The sequence below is a fragment of the Apostichopus japonicus genome, chromosome 14, assembly GCF_037975245.1.
Source record: "Apostichopus japonicus isolate 1M-3 chromosome 14, ASM3797524v1, whole genome shotgun sequence".
In the NCBI taxonomy this organism is placed as follows: Eukaryota; Metazoa; Echinodermata; class Holothuroidea; order Aspidochirotida; family Stichopodidae; genus Apostichopus; species Apostichopus japonicus.
Genome location: NC_092574.1, coordinates 22410425 through 22426435, shown reverse-complemented (window position 1 = coordinate 22426435; position 16011 = coordinate 22410425). Strand labels below are relative to the sequence as shown.

At 36.0% G+C, this 16011-nt stretch overlaps 1 protein-coding gene across 1 annotated transcript; it reads right to left on the bottom strand.

Annotated features, from left to right (window-relative positions):
• Positions 1 to 9846: 9846 nt before the first annotated feature.
• On the bottom strand, positions 9847 to 12185 carry LOC139979655 (uncharacterized). The gene is made up of 2 exons (XM_071990665.1): positions 12034 to 12185; positions 9847 to 11775 (listed from the first exon to the last, which is right to left on the bottom strand). Exons 1-2 carry the CDS (start codon positions 12120 to 12122, stop codon positions 11235 to 11237), a joined length of 630 nt encoding a protein of 209 aa, XP_071846766.1. The 5' UTR covers positions 12123 to 12185; the 3' UTR covers positions 9847 to 11234.
• Between the last annotated feature and the right edge of the window lie 3826 nt (positions 12186 to 16011).

Here is a 16011-nt window from a genome sequence, read left to right as displayed (position 1 = left end):
GTGCAGTAGAAGAAGAATTAGTGACCCTTTCCTTCGTGAATAACCGAAAGTCTGCGGATTTTTATCCGATAAGTTATGCCTAATTAGTCTCCATTGTTTTCGTCGTATATTGTACGGAATATTGGAAATTTTACGCTAGAAAGAAATGACTTTAGTCAATTTGCGGATCGTTTCGGCGAGTTGTAATTGTGTTGTCGTGTACATCTATCTCTTAGCTGCCCAATAATGGATCTTAAAGTTGTGGCACTTACTGCTAATGTAGAGAAAACTGGAAAGTCTGATATCAAAATTGAATCATTTCGAGGGCCGTTACAATGGTAATTTCACGATTGTTAAAATTTAGGTCGTATACCTAAAGGACAGAAAGCAGTACGTGTCAATTGCGTCCAACGAATCAGACCAGACCACGCCCATTTGCGGGATCCCGTAAGGAACGACGCTCGGACCAATACTCTTCATCCTCTACACGGTCCCACTCGAGGAGATCATCATTCGTCGAGGATTGGAACCTATGTTATTCGCAGACGACACCCAGCTATATATCAAACACAAGAGTGATGCTCAACCTAGAATCGAAGAGTATATTATTGAGATAAGAGCCTGGATGAGAGACAATTTACTGGTGCAACATGGCAGTAAGACTGAAGTTGTTCATTTTACTTCAAAGACGCTGATAAACTGGAATCGCTTCGTGTAGGGTATTCCGAAGTTTTATCAGTACCATTAGTTTGGAACTTAGGAGTATATTTCGATCAATCTGGCCTCATGGACGAGAATATTTGTGGCAAACAAATAAATAAAAGAAGTAAATATTAAACAAATATGCAAATCTGCTTCAATTGGTCTATGGAAGATTGGAAAGTGAAAAGGACCACAACATATGATGATGTTAATGATGATCTTAGTGTATACGTTCATGTACTAAAGAACTTACGACGATGTACTAAACATATACGATGATGTACTAAAAAACTAAGATGTACATCAAAACATGCGATAATGTACTAAAAACGTAAGACGTACATCAAAACGTATACGATCATGTACTGAAAACTTGTGATGATGATGAAAAAGCGCAAGTTACAAAAAAGTGGCGTATGTATATCCATTATTGTAGTTTGAATACGCGTATGAATATCAATTTATAAGTGTCCCTAGGAATATCAAAGTTGACACCGAAGTCCAGCCCCTAATGGTTCTTAATGAGTTTACACTAAATATTCATACTTGTATGCATACGCCACATATGAATATACATACGCGTATGCAGACGCCAATTTTTGAACATAACATTATTAGTACATGATCGTATTTGTTTTGATGTACATCGTACGTTTGTAGTACATGATCGTATATGTTTAGAACATGATCGTATACTTTTAGTACGTGATCGTATATGTTTGGTACTGATCGTATACTTTTAGTACATGTTCGTGTATTTCTAGTACATGATCGTAAGTTTTCAGTACATGATCGCATAAAATTAGATCATCATTAACATCATCATATGTTGTGGTCCTTTTCGCGTTCCATAGAATTCGTCGTCTTTTAAACCGCACCCTCACAGAACGCTTAGTGCATGCATGCTTTTATTACCTCATGCCTTGACTATTGTAATGCTCTTCTGCATGCATGGTCTTTCTAAAATTGCACTTCTTCTTCTTCAGACTATCCAGAAGTCTGCCGCACGCATGAGCACTCTTTCTCGACGTCATTACTCCTATCCTATACGATCTACATTGGTTGCCTATTCCCCAACTCATAAAATTCAAGATTTTAATAACTGCACTTAAATGCTTGCACGGAATGGCACCTTCTTACCTGTCTGAGTTGATCACACCTCGAGTACCCAAACGCACCCTTGCCCTAAGCCTTTTGAATCTCGTTCCACGAAGCACGAATAGCAAGAAGCACTATGGCCCACAGCTTTTTCTGTCGCCGCACCTGATCTATAGAACGGGCTTCCTTCCGAAATTTGCATAACCACAGACTTCACCTCCTTAAAGTCACGCCTAAAAACGCATATCTTTCACAAGCACTATGACGGTTTTTAAGATTTTGTGATTTTAGGATATGTTGGTTTTTAACAAACATTTTGCTTTTACTGGATAATTTTCTTTTTGTGATTTAAGTAGTAGACATATAGATTTTTAACTTTTATGCTTTACCGGTACTTATTATCAGTTTTATGATCTTAACTTTAATAATTTATACTGTTATATTGTAACGTTTATGATAGATCGTCTGTAAAGCGCACATATGCATCATGCGTATTGCGCTATACAGGAATACATTCACATTACATGTCCAAAGTTTATAGGGGTCAACCAGGTGTATGGTGTTTCTGATTTATTGTTAAATCTAATTTGAGTCAGCTCATTTGCTCTAAACTACTCTATTTTGCTCACGGTGTGCTCTTTTGCTCTTTAAGTCACTTATTTTGTGCTTGCGTGCTCATCATTTTATTCACGGTGTGCTCTTTTGCATTTTTTGCCCGCGTGCTCGTCGCATCGTGCGTTTTTCTCGGCATTGATTGTTTCTGTTTCACACGGTCACTGATGCGACTGTCCGTTCTAACAACATGTTCAACTTGGGCCTGTCCTGCAGCACCACCGATCCCAATAGTTTGGTATGACCAAATTTGAAGTCGTTATAACTAAGGTTCAGTCAATGTGAATAGCGTAACAACCTTTGTACTGATTACTTTAATCACGCGTTCTGCAAATCCTATTCGTTCAGATTTTAAAGTTACTGATATCAATTGTCGTTGCTTTACAACATATATTTATAAACGTATACTTTTATATTTATATAAATACCTAGGCCAATATATACTTTAACAAGTATATTTTTATAAATATATAAATACCTATATATTACTCTGTGGAGGTAGTATGGAACGCGGAAAAGGTCAAGTGAGGTGCCGTCCACTCAGAGATGGCCGTCCACCCAGAGACCCGTCCACTCAGAGATCGCTGCTCAAATGCAAGCAGCCGTCCACTAGGAAACCACCGTTTAACGTGAGGCGCCGTCCACATAGAGATGGTCGTTGATACACAGACAGTCTACTCAGAGATCGCTGCGCAAATACAGCCAACCTTGACTTAGAAACAGTTGCGACTTAGAAATGGTCGTGATTCAGAAATCGTCCATTCAGAGATGGCCGTCCACTCAGAGATGGCCGTCCACTCAGAGATGGCCGTCCACTCAGAGATGGCCGTCCACTCAGAGATCGCTGCTCAAATGCAAGCAGCCGTCCACTTAGAGATGGTCGTTGATACACAGACCGTCTACTCAGAGATCGCTGCGCAAGCACAGCCAACCTTTCGGGAACCGTCCATTCAGAAACGGTCTTGACTTAGAACCAGTTGCGACTTAGAAATGGCCGTGATTCAGAAATCGTCCATTCAGAGATCGTTCACTCAGAGATGGTCACCCTAGAGATGGTCGTCCCAGAGATTGTCCATTTGAGTGACAGCCAAACTTGTATATTATATCGTGGGCGGGCGTGAACTTTTCAATCACAGAGTCGAGTTGCGTCGACCGCTCGCACTCGACACTCGTACAAATTAAAATAGGTGAACACGATGATATACAACTCGAGGAATTTATGAAATCGGTTTCAGCAACAAAAGAATGGCAGATTTGCTTCATAGCAGTGAATCAACTTTTAAAAGGAGGTGTGCTTCTTTAGGCCTCTGGAGGAAAGAGATGAATCTTTCGCAATACAAGACAAATAATTGTAGTATAAGTAGGCTAATTGCCTAACGTTACAGGCGTTAGGAGTGTTTGCGTGGCTTGAAGAGTTGAGTAAAGTATAATTAACGTTAGTATGATGAGTGTATAGTACGGAGCCGCTATTCGTCAGCCTGTGGTCAATCCCTAATAGAGATCACCATCATACTATAGGTTGTTTTGACCCATTTCATTCAGTATCGGTTCTCACTCAATCTTTGAGAGTTTGTGCATGTTGAGCCGACATACAATTAGGCCCATTAATGCCACCCAAATAATTTATAATTATTAATTCGTGATTACGAGTTGTAATTTTCCCCAAAAAAATATTGATTTGTTAGTACGAATTATTATTTTGCTGTAATGAAATACTTGTTCATTAAAATGAAATATTACTTGGTAAATATGAATTATTACTTCATAATGATAAATTATTAATTTGTCACAAATAATGTCTTATTAATAATTACCAGACCCGAAGAATGTTTAACTTGCAATTATATACACATTGTTATTGCATTATAACGAATTTTATTTTTTGTAAAATGATTATTGATTTGTTAATTTGATTTGATTTATTTTGTTTTTTCACGTGCAAATATACAAGGTGAAAGGAAGTCTTCTATAAAGCATACAATAGCTTAACAATGTAGAAGACTCCCTGAAGAAAGAAAAGAGAAGAAAAAAATTAAAGATCAAATTAAACGTTTCAACAATAAATCAATTATATGATATTTTAATTAATATGATGCAATTATTTCTTTAATATAACATTTTCTAAATGTCCTACACGATAATTTATTTTTAATAATGTCAGTAATAGAATTCCAGGTTTTTATTGCTCGATTTCTGAGGCTTAACATTCCTGTTGAGGTATTCGTGTTGTGATAATGCGCATGATTTGCATGTCTTGTGTTGTGGTGATGTATATCCGAATTACTGATTAAATAATTATGAAATGCATTAGGTAGGAGTCCATTCCAAGCCTTATAAGTGAAGGTGGCAAGATTTACACGTATTATGTCATTAATTTTCAATACATTCAGATCCTTGAATAGAAGGTTGGTGTGATCACGTGGTGCAGCATGTGATATGTGGCGGACAGCTTTCTTTTGTAATATAATAAGTGGCTTAAGATTAGTATCACGTGTACCAGACCAAATTATCGAGCAATAAGAAAAATGTGGGACCACTAAAGTTTGATAAAGTGTCTTTAATATGTGTTGTGGCAGGTAGTGTTTCAATTTCGATAATATTCCTATATTCTTTGCAACATTCTTGCATACTATGGAAATATGATCACCCCATGAAAGTTTATGATCAATATGTACACCTAAGAATTTATTAGAAAATACCTCTTTGAGAATTTTACCTCCCATAAAAATATCTTTATCCCAGCTAAAATTTCGGGATGTATTAAAAACGATATAATTCGTTTTGCCAATGTTAAGCGATAGCTTATTAGAGGCAAACCAGTCGTTAAATTTATTCAATTCAGAAGACACTTTAATATGAAATAAATTTTCATTTTCATTTGATTCGAAAAAAATATTTGTGTCGTCGGCAAATAACGTAATGTTTGCGATTTCTGATACGTGGCAGATGTCATTGACATATATAATAAACAGTAAAGGGCCTAGAATTGAGCCTTGTGGAACACCACATTGAATTTCTGCAAGATCAGAATGAGTGTTTTTGTAAGAGATATATTGATGCCGATTAGATATATAACTATCGATCCAGTTCAGCGTTGTTCCTCTGATGCCATAATGTTGTAATTTACTAAGTAGAATGGTATGATCAATAGTGTCGAATGCTTTGGAAAGATCTAGGAACACACCCAAGCAAGATCTATTATTATCAAGACTGCTGTACAATTTGTCAACGGCATCTGCCAGTGCAAGTTCAGTAGAATGATGTGGTCGAAAGCCATATTGTTGGTTGCATAGAATGTCATATTTGTTAAGAAAATTAAAAATTCGATTAAACATAAGTCTTTCAATGATTTTCGAGAAACATGAAAGCAATGAAATGGGTCTATAATTTTCGTATAAATCTGCTTCGCCCTTTTTAAAAATCGGAATAACCTTTGCAATTTTCAACGAATCTGGAAATGTTCCAGTATTAAAAGATAAGTTACAAATATGAGTCAAAGGCTTAGTAATTAAAGGAATAATGTGTTTAATGATACCTGGCTTAAAATCATCATATCCTGCTGCTTTATTAGGTTTTAGACAAGCAGTCGCAACGTTAAGGAGTTCCTCCTCACATACAGGAAATGTAAAAATCGAATTGTTGTGACTAGTTTTATGCATAAACTCGTTATGCGTCCCTTTGCTCGTAATCTTGTCTGCCAATGAAGGACCAAGATTGATAAAGAAGTTATTGAAGTCGTTTGCAATATCGATGTCATTGGTAATCTCTTGATCGCCATTTTTGAAAGAAGCAGGATATGTTGATTTTTTGCGGTCATTATGAAGAATTTCATTAATGATATTCCAGGTATTCTTCGAATTATTTCTAGCATCATAAAACTTGTTATTAAAATATAATCTCTTAGAGAATCTAATAACATGATTAAGCTTATTACGATAGGTATTATAAGAAGTCTTATAACTTTCTGTCGAATTCTTAATGTAACGTTTGAACAATTTATTTTTCCTTTGAATAGAGGTTAGTATACCCTTTGTGATCCAAGGATGTTTCTTTTTACCTCTTTTAGTTATTTTACGGTATGGAAAGCAATCATTATAAGTTGAATCTACAATATTGTAAAATATATCATAAGCAACATTGACGTCATGTTTATCGAGGACATCGTCCCAATTGTTTTCTTTGATGCTTTCTTTAATACAAAATATTTGTTTAATAATATACATTCTTCCATGATCGCGCATGCTCGATTTTCTGATTGTGTTAATAACAGGGTTAGAACCTTTTTCATGTGGTAATTTATCAATCAATAATAAAGGAAAATGACCTATGGGTACAGGTGGTATTATTAATCCCTCTCTAGATATGGATATATCGCGAATAGGTATCCGCATTTGTTTGAATGTTGCCCTACCCTACACTCTAAAAACAACCTGGTGAAAATTTCCTTGTCAACAATTTACTAAAATTGTCCTGGATATTGTCTGCGTTAGTTAACATAATCCTGGTTACCCTTGGTTAATCTAGTGCGGTACACCTAATCTTAACATCACTCTGATGAATTAATTAAAATAGATTATTAGCATATTGCAATCCTCGCCTCTGATTGGTTTGTTGGTCGCGACTCAAGACGTTCAAACTAGCGGCCTCCTACGTATGACAGATTGACAATCGCAAGCGGAAGAAGGTGTCAAATACAAAAAAGAAATCTGCAAATAACCATTTAATTATGGCAGATGACGAAGTCAAATTCATGCTAGATCAATGGGGTATGAGTTACCCTAAATGAGTGTTTGTTTCAAGGTAAAGGTGAAATACCGGGATCATGTCTATTTCGTCATTTCTGTGATACAGTCAGTACGCGCGATATTGTAAGTATAACCTAAAGTTAGCCCTTACGTTGTCAGGCTAGGTTAGGCCAGATCCTTTTCCTGATGTGGTATTTATATACAGTACGGACTATGAGATATAGAATAGCCTAGCTTACTTATTAAGTACCTTCAAGACTAGACCTAAGAAAGTGTATGCCTTCACTGGTCATATCCATACTTAGCAAGACCTAGACCTTCGCTAAATAATGGGCGCTTCTACTTCTACCGAATGCATGTGATTGTGTTGTATGGTAACTATGAGGGCACACCTATTGAAAGCCACACATTTATAGGCCATTTTTTACGCTTGGGTCAGCACACTTTAGACCCCGTAGCTTGCCTTCGCTTTTAAAAAGACTAGGCCTAAGCTAAACAGTGGATATGTTAAGACCACCAGTGGTCTACATGCTCGGGCTATACTAGTGATTGCCGACATTGAAAGAAAAAAATATAGCTGTTGTATGTGATGCATTTATTGTAATGGCCTAGACTAACCTAGTGTAAAACTTACCCAGGCTAGGCTATAGCAATTAAGCTATGTATTGATAATGTGAAATTTATTGAGAATAATGATAATTCTATACTATTCATTTACTAAAACCATGAAACTCGTGTATGGTTAATCTTAATTTAGACTATACTTCAATCTAAATGGTCAACAATCAATGCTTTAGGGTCGGAGGGGGGGGGGGGGGTATTGGTGTGTCAAACTCTAACAGGTTTTGGCAGAAATGTAAGTTCATTAGGCTAAGCCTATCCATGCAATGGTATAGGTATAGTCTAGCCCTAATCACATGAAAGTTTTATCCACATGAGAAATGTAAAATGAAACACCATATAGTTATAGGTCACAGCTTTGCACTCCTTGCAATATAAACGGACATGAATATGAATTGTTGGATTATTGCATCTCATGCTGTTCTTATAATACGATTCTACCGCTCCCAAAAGTAGGTTTGGAGCAATGTAAGTTAGGCAGATTATATTTCCAGTTTATGCAGAGCAGATCATGAAATTGGTGTAAATCTCAATAAACTGAACTGCCCATAGCAGGGACTCCTTATGGCATGATTTTCTGAACATTCAAAAAGGGACACATTTACAGTTTTCATTGGAGATATCACTGCCCTATCATACATCTTTTCAAAGAGGAATGTTTACAACAGAACATAGATCAATATAAACTGGTAAGTATTTAAACATGGTACAAAACCCAATACGGACCTTTGGGATTAATTTTGTGTTACTTTTAAAATATTTTCTAACAATTGTGATCAGCTTCTGTTAGGTGCAGAAATAAAATAACTATTTTCTGCTGTTGTGTGTCATTTTGTTTTGGCAGAAATAGAAGATTTTCCCAAGAGGAGCTAACTGCCATGACAGAGTACAGTACATAAAACAGTACATTGAACCTTCCATACCATTGCAAACTGCATGAAAAAAAAACCCTGCTGGATGCAGTTACTAAGCCCTGGGATGGTAAGCACTGTTCAATGTAATGCAACTGAATACTGTCAAGCAGAAGTCAAATCTCCATACCAAAATACTGATATACTTAACTACAGAAGATTTGCCTTTTAAACTTGTGTACCATTTTCATATAAAAAAAGCAACAAGTGAATATGTTCGTTTATATTGCTGCAATGTTCATGCTGTAGGCTATACCCTGGGCTGACTCTCTGTTTCTAGAAAGGATCGGAAACGATTACAGACATCATTTTTCAATACCAGAGAATTCCCGAAACCATACATGATTAATCATGAACAGTGTCATACACATAAAATGTCTATAACTTTTCACTAATTGTTTTTACCAAGATTTAAAAGTTAACACGTCTTGAGGATGTTTCCACTCAGAAAACCTTGCATTCCTACAGACCTCCATGAAAACACGCACTCTAAATGAACGAACAATACTTAGTTATAATGAACCCTGGAAACCATTGGCTTGTGCACAAAATAATCAAATAATAAAGACTGTAACTAGTATACAAAAACAAAATTATTGTCAAAATTCTGAAGCGCGAAGTTTGCCGTAGTTTAAAATTAGTGTTCTGTGTATTTAGTCTACTTGGTCAGTAAATTAAATTAATGAAACCTGGTCGTTTAAAGGATCGTATCTCAAATATAGGAAGAGAGGTGTAGAACTGTACTTGAACCTGGACTGCTAGCAGTGTTTTCGTAACGTTGAATGATATTTCAAAACTTACATTGTGCCTAAAGTCATCCTAGCTGTAAACACTATAATTAAATGCAAAATTAAAAGATCTTAATTTAAGTCCGACTTAAGTACTATCAAAGATATTTTTGATACCATTAATCACTTTTTATTACCACTTAATATTTCAGATACAAGGACAGATGTTTGTTTTCATTATGTTCTATGCCTTGTTGCTGGTATGCCTAGCAATTGGGCAGCCCAGCAGATGAAGCGGATTTGAATATTTCTGGACACTTCGTGTATCGTAGCTCATACGACTTCAACTTCGAAACATATAATAAAGAAAATGTGTCGACATTATAAGCAATGTTCTCAATGCCGTCCAGAAAACAACAGAACAAGAAAAGAAACAAAGAAGATATAATATCATGATATTATGAAATATTTATATCAACCATTACCAAAATTATAAAACTGTTGTACTCAAACACTCATTACCGTTACAAATTTCACCAGTTGTAGCCTTATGTATATGGGTAAAGGCCATAGCGTCGGCCTCAAATATGCTAGAAATTAGAAAAATTGTCACCCGTGCTCCCAATTTAATAAGAATATTACAACCACCATTATAGTATTTTACCTCACGGAAATATTTTCTTGTCTAATTTAAACTCACCAATGTCTCGAAATAAGTCAAGATGCAGAACCACCAGCAAAGTACTTTTGAAAACTTCTAGTAATTTTTAGAAGGCTAACACTTGGGGAGAATACAGATGACATTTACACTACGTCAGGTATTCAGCAAACACAACTTGTAGTAGTTGAACTGAAGATTCTTGCTGAGACGTTTCTTTAAGGAAATATTTTACCAAATGTAGTTACGATGTCCACATATATTTATCTATTGATCTATATCTGTATAGAAAACTTTGTCTCATTTTCTGAGAATTACATGCAAATGGAAACTTTGGAAGGAGTTGCTACCACCGTTTTCAGTGGCTACATAGTTTTGCTGAAAGTGTATTAGAAACTTCATATGTCTTTTTTCCCGCTCGTTTAAACATTTCAAACTTCAACAATGACGAAAATCAGAGGTTTACATATTTTTGCGGTTCAAGTCATATATGTTACAATATTAGAACCACTTCGTTATAGGAACGTTAAAGTAACGATCCATTTTGCTACCTCGAAATAGTGCATTCCGGTGGTAATTAGCTCGATGATGACATTACAACTTCTTGAAAGGATTTCACATGCAAATGATATTATTCTTATTTACACATCTTCAGTGTATTCGCAGTTTGAGGTTAATTGTTTATATTTCTGTGCTATGAGGTTTCGCCTCTCCGGGGGTTGCGTTACATTACTATCTACGCCGTAGCAACATATTTTATACATATACACTTCGATTGAACCTTACTCTGCAGATATACCTATACTTGCTTAAAATATGTCAAGTATAATTCTGACAAAATTCTGACAAGATTGTGATTATTTTGAAGTTTAAACTACCTGACACTCCATCATCAAACAATTCCTCAACGTAAATTAAAAATTGACAAAACAGCAAGTTTAGGATAGAAAAACAGCTAATTAGAAACAAACCCTGCATATCCTTAAAATGATTCCCATCTCTTTGTAACATTGTATCAAACATTTAAAAAAAAGGGAAGAATTAAATGGTACTTGGATTACTTACGGTAAGGAAAAACTGTCTGTTAGGAATTTGATTGGTATCTTAAACATAAATGAAAGTTAATTATTTACCACAGTAATGCTGCTTTTCTTCTGTTATTACCATATTCAATTTATGGTTAAACGATCGGACATGTAGGAGCCCTATCACACCATGTGAAATCGAGAGTTCCATCCGCTGTACAACCACCCTCTACACTAAAAACGTGCGAAGATTTTGGATCGCCCGGAAAACCTGCATCGATACCTCGACTCAAACACCGAACATTCCGTACCAGTTTGTACCACTTGTCGGGACACCAGTTAAGACCCCACTGTAGGTATATCTCGCAGCATGGCTCATCAGTACCATCTTGGGAAAACGGACTCATATCAAGGCCAAGAAGCTTAAGACAAAGGGCTGCGTCAGAGTAATCTGAAGGTGTACCGTCACCGTTGAGGCACAAGAACGCGTTCAATCGATCATGACATTCCCTTTTACAAAACTCTTCTTGACTCCAGATCTGTCGTCGCCATCTTTTCCCTGGAATCCTCAGTTGGTAGTCTCCAGGGGCCAAATTTTTTACCTCTCCAGCGATAGATTTGTCACTGAAGTCATCTGGAAATTTGTTGCTACCATCACAGCTGTAGACTAGTTTGCAGTCACATTTCCAGTTTGGGCTGGGTAAGAAAAGAGAATAAAAAGGATAAATTCACAAGGTTGCGTTACATATGACTTAAAATTTAGTGTTAATTGAAAGCACACAACTATAATGATTAGGCTGTGTGGTATATTATGATGAATATGTGCCAATTATATACGAGTTATTGTCTAATTAGACTTAAACTTTATTTCACAATACCACAGTAAGGTTTTGTCGGTCAAAGCACTGTGAAGGGAATGACTTAAGATAATCGATTAATAGTACAACTACTTACTAAGAGCAACCCTTTCCCTTGGGTGCGTTTACAAATGTTGACGCCTGGCAACTAACGACCACAGCAGCTATAATCAAAAACCGATTCATACTGGCAGGTTCAAGTTAGTCCGGATTAATGATGTTTCTGGCAGGGCCCACCGATCTTTTATAGACTAGTACACCATGTAGAATCAAACTTTGGATGGAGCTTGAACAACCAGAGCCGGTTATTGGTTAGACGCATAAAACAACGCATGAAGCGATTGTTGACATTATAACGTATATTATTGCCAAATTTCTTTCTGTGCAGCATTGTGTACATAAAGAAAGCAATACCTTGCCTATAACGTCGCTTTGGCTGAAAGCTATATTTTGCCTACTCGGTGAATGGGAGGATTTCATAATTGTTAATCAATGGAGTTGTAGTGATAGTTGAATCCATAGAAATGTTCATGTTCAAAATTGGACTGGAGGATTATGAAAACATACATCTCTTACAAACCGCCTTATATTCATATACATTCCTTACAACAAAGTCACTGTTTGGAAAAGTACTGAGTTTGGTTAAACATAATGTTCGTGAATGTTTCTAACAGTTTTTTTGAAGAAATTCGATAGTTTATTTAAGGATACTCTATAGAAATATATAGCAATGGAGTCTTGTGACAAGTAAAGTGGACGCTAATATCAATTAAAAGTATTACGTCTCGATTTAAACACCTAACATGCAACTTTTATACATGTCCATTTCATCACTGAAATCACACAAAATATGTTCATTTGAAAGAAAAGAAGTATGTATATAGTCCTATATTGTACAGTTGTTTATAGGTGTTATTCTGAATTATGCTTGATATCATAAAGGAGACGATTAACGAAGGAGTTGTAACCGGTGTCTAAATATAAACATATCAACGGAGAGAGAAAGAGAGAGACAGAGGTATGGCCAGAGGTAATTAGTATTGGTTACATCCAGTAAGTACTACTATCACACTAGTTAACCAGATCTCTTGAGAGGGTCAACGAGTGGAGGGTGCGGGGAGTATGGGGTTGATTGCAGTAAAATGGTAAATACAAAGTACATATTTGATGATTTTACATCATTGAAATAGGATTTGTTGAACAGTTTCTCGATCCTTCCTTAATTAGATATTCAGGTGGTAACCTTGGCGTATAAACGGAGATAAGGGAGAGTTTAAGAGCACCGTTACATCATTTATCATCTTTATTTGTTGTGTTAACACATTGAAACGTCATCGCGCCTTTTTGTTTGCTTGGTTCAGAAATGTCTTCAGTATTCTTACTTTGGTATTGTTTTTAATTTCAGTTTGGAGTTCCCAGGAGAGGAACAAACGAGTGAAATGTTACACATTCAAGCCATCTGTTTCTCCATTTTATGACTTTTACCGATTGACTTTAGTTTAAAACTCACAAAGTAACTGTTTCGTTTCCATTCTTGTGTGAATACATTTTACTGAGCAAGAATACCAAATATAACCGAACAACACCATATACACGATATCAACTAAGCCCCTATGATCACAAAGATCGGGTGTGTGCATCAGCGATCTTGGAGCACAGGCAATAAGATAAATACCAAATATGTTTCGCAAAGAAAGACGAACCCTCCTTCCCGCCCCTCTCCTCACACGTCTCCTTATAGCTGTTACAAAGACCGTGAGAAAGATAATTCATTCCAGTAGACACAAAATATACGTGCCACAAAAAGATATGCTGAGCAGTGACTACAAAACACGGAGACTGAGCTGGTATATTTAACAATATAAGTTAGCCTAGTTTACACGAGTACAATATTTTACAAACCAAACATTGCCCAAATTAAAAACATGACGCTGATCGTGAACGGACGTCGACTTTTTATATCTACGAGTTATCAGATAATTAAAAGAAAGGAATTATAACGGAAACCATAAGGGGACATGCGAGATTTCGAGATTCGTGTTAGAATAGCATGATATCTCGACAAAAAAATACGTTTCTCTTTGGCCAAGTTACAGACTTACAATAACTCGACAACAGGACAAAAAAAAATGATATTTTATCGAGTTACTGAAAAATTGAGTTTTGTCGAATATCCAACTTACGCAAACTAGTCAAGACAACAATTTGATTTTTGTCAAGTTACCGACCTATGCCCAACGTAACATGAAGACAAAAAGTGTATTTTTTTTCAACTTACCGACTTTCGATAACTTGACATCTCGACAGGGAAATGTCTTTATGTCTAATAACCGACTTAAAAAACTCGATATGTTGTCTAACTGTCGTGTTGCTGTTTTTTGCACATGCATTGCCGTGACTACGTGTAAAGTACATTGTAAATTAACTCTTTGATGAGATGCAAGAACTCCTCAATATGACAAGTAGTGGACATTTTCTAAATTTAAAACCACAAAACTCAGAAAATTCACATTTGACGAGGTCTTATATATATATATATATATATATATATATTTATATATATATATATATATATAAAGTGATATTTAATTTCATTCACACCGTTATACTATCCAGTGGAAGCTATTCCAGTACTGAAATAGCCGCCATTGCCGTTCTGAATACAACATAACGTCATAGTTTCCGCTCCTTGGAATTTATGAAATAATCTTTACTTGTCGGCCCTTAACCTTCAGTAGTTTATCTCTCTTCTTCCGATATAAATATTTGTAGCGTAAGAAAAACACTCGTTCAATCATAACAGTTTCTATTTTATGATAAGTCACTCATTCAAAAAAGTACCACCATATTTTTTTAACGAAAATTAACCCAAGATAGAGTCTGGACCAAAAAAAAAACATGATCCACACTCAACCCCATTCCTCTTAAATCGAGAATTTATCATGACGATAGAACCACTGTAGGAAATAAAAAGTAAAATAAAAAAGCACTGTTAAGTGATTAAATTAATAGAAGCCGGATAATATACAACTACTTAGAGCAACCCTTTCCTCTGGGTGCGTTAACAAATGATGACGCCTGGCAACTAACGACCACAGCAGCTATAATCAAAAGCCGATTCATACTGGCAGGTTCAAGTTAGTCCGGATAAATGGTGTTTCTGGCAGAGCACACCTACCTTTTATAGGCCAGTACACCATTTAGAATCAAAATCTAGCTGGAATTTGAAGTACACGAGTCCGTGATTGGTCAATGGTCGCATTACGTCATGTCGTGCACATTGTAGTTTCACCGAATAATACGTATGTCTCACCATACCGTGTGCGTGCTCAGCAACTATGCCCGCCAGATAAAGAGAAACATGCTACAATTCAAATCAACCACAACGCTCCACCCATTTTCATGACAAGAATGATTCAGATTTAGAACCCGTTCCACATCAATGCACCGATTTTTGTTGTTTATGTGTTTGTTATCTCATCCCGTCACGTAGTGAACCCGTTCCACATCAATGCACCGATTTTTGTTGTTTATGTGTTTGTTATCTCATCCCGTCACGTAGTGAACCCGTTCCACATCAATGCACCGATTTTTGTCGTTTGTCTCATCCCTTCACGTATATGGTAGGCCATACGGGAAATTATTGCTGATTAAATGTCCGTACGAATGAAATTCTTACAGGTATTAATTCTATTAAATACCGGCATTAATTCTCAGCCAATCACCATGCAGCTTCATATGCCGGTAATAAATAGAATTAATACCGGCATTGAATAGAATTAATACCGGCATAACAAAGAATTAATACCGGCATAACAAAGAATTAATATCGGCATTAAAAGAGTATTAATTATTAAATTAATAAAGGCATTAAATACTATTAATAATGGCATTAAATAGAATTAATACCGGCGTTAAATGGAATTAATACCTGCATTAAATAGAATTAATACCGAAATTAAATAGACCATCTTTGTTTAGTTGGCACTGTAATTTTAGTTGCGGTTATGGTATAATATGCAATATTATTGACACGCTTCCTTACATGTTTCCAGCCAAGTTGCGCCAGGCGCGA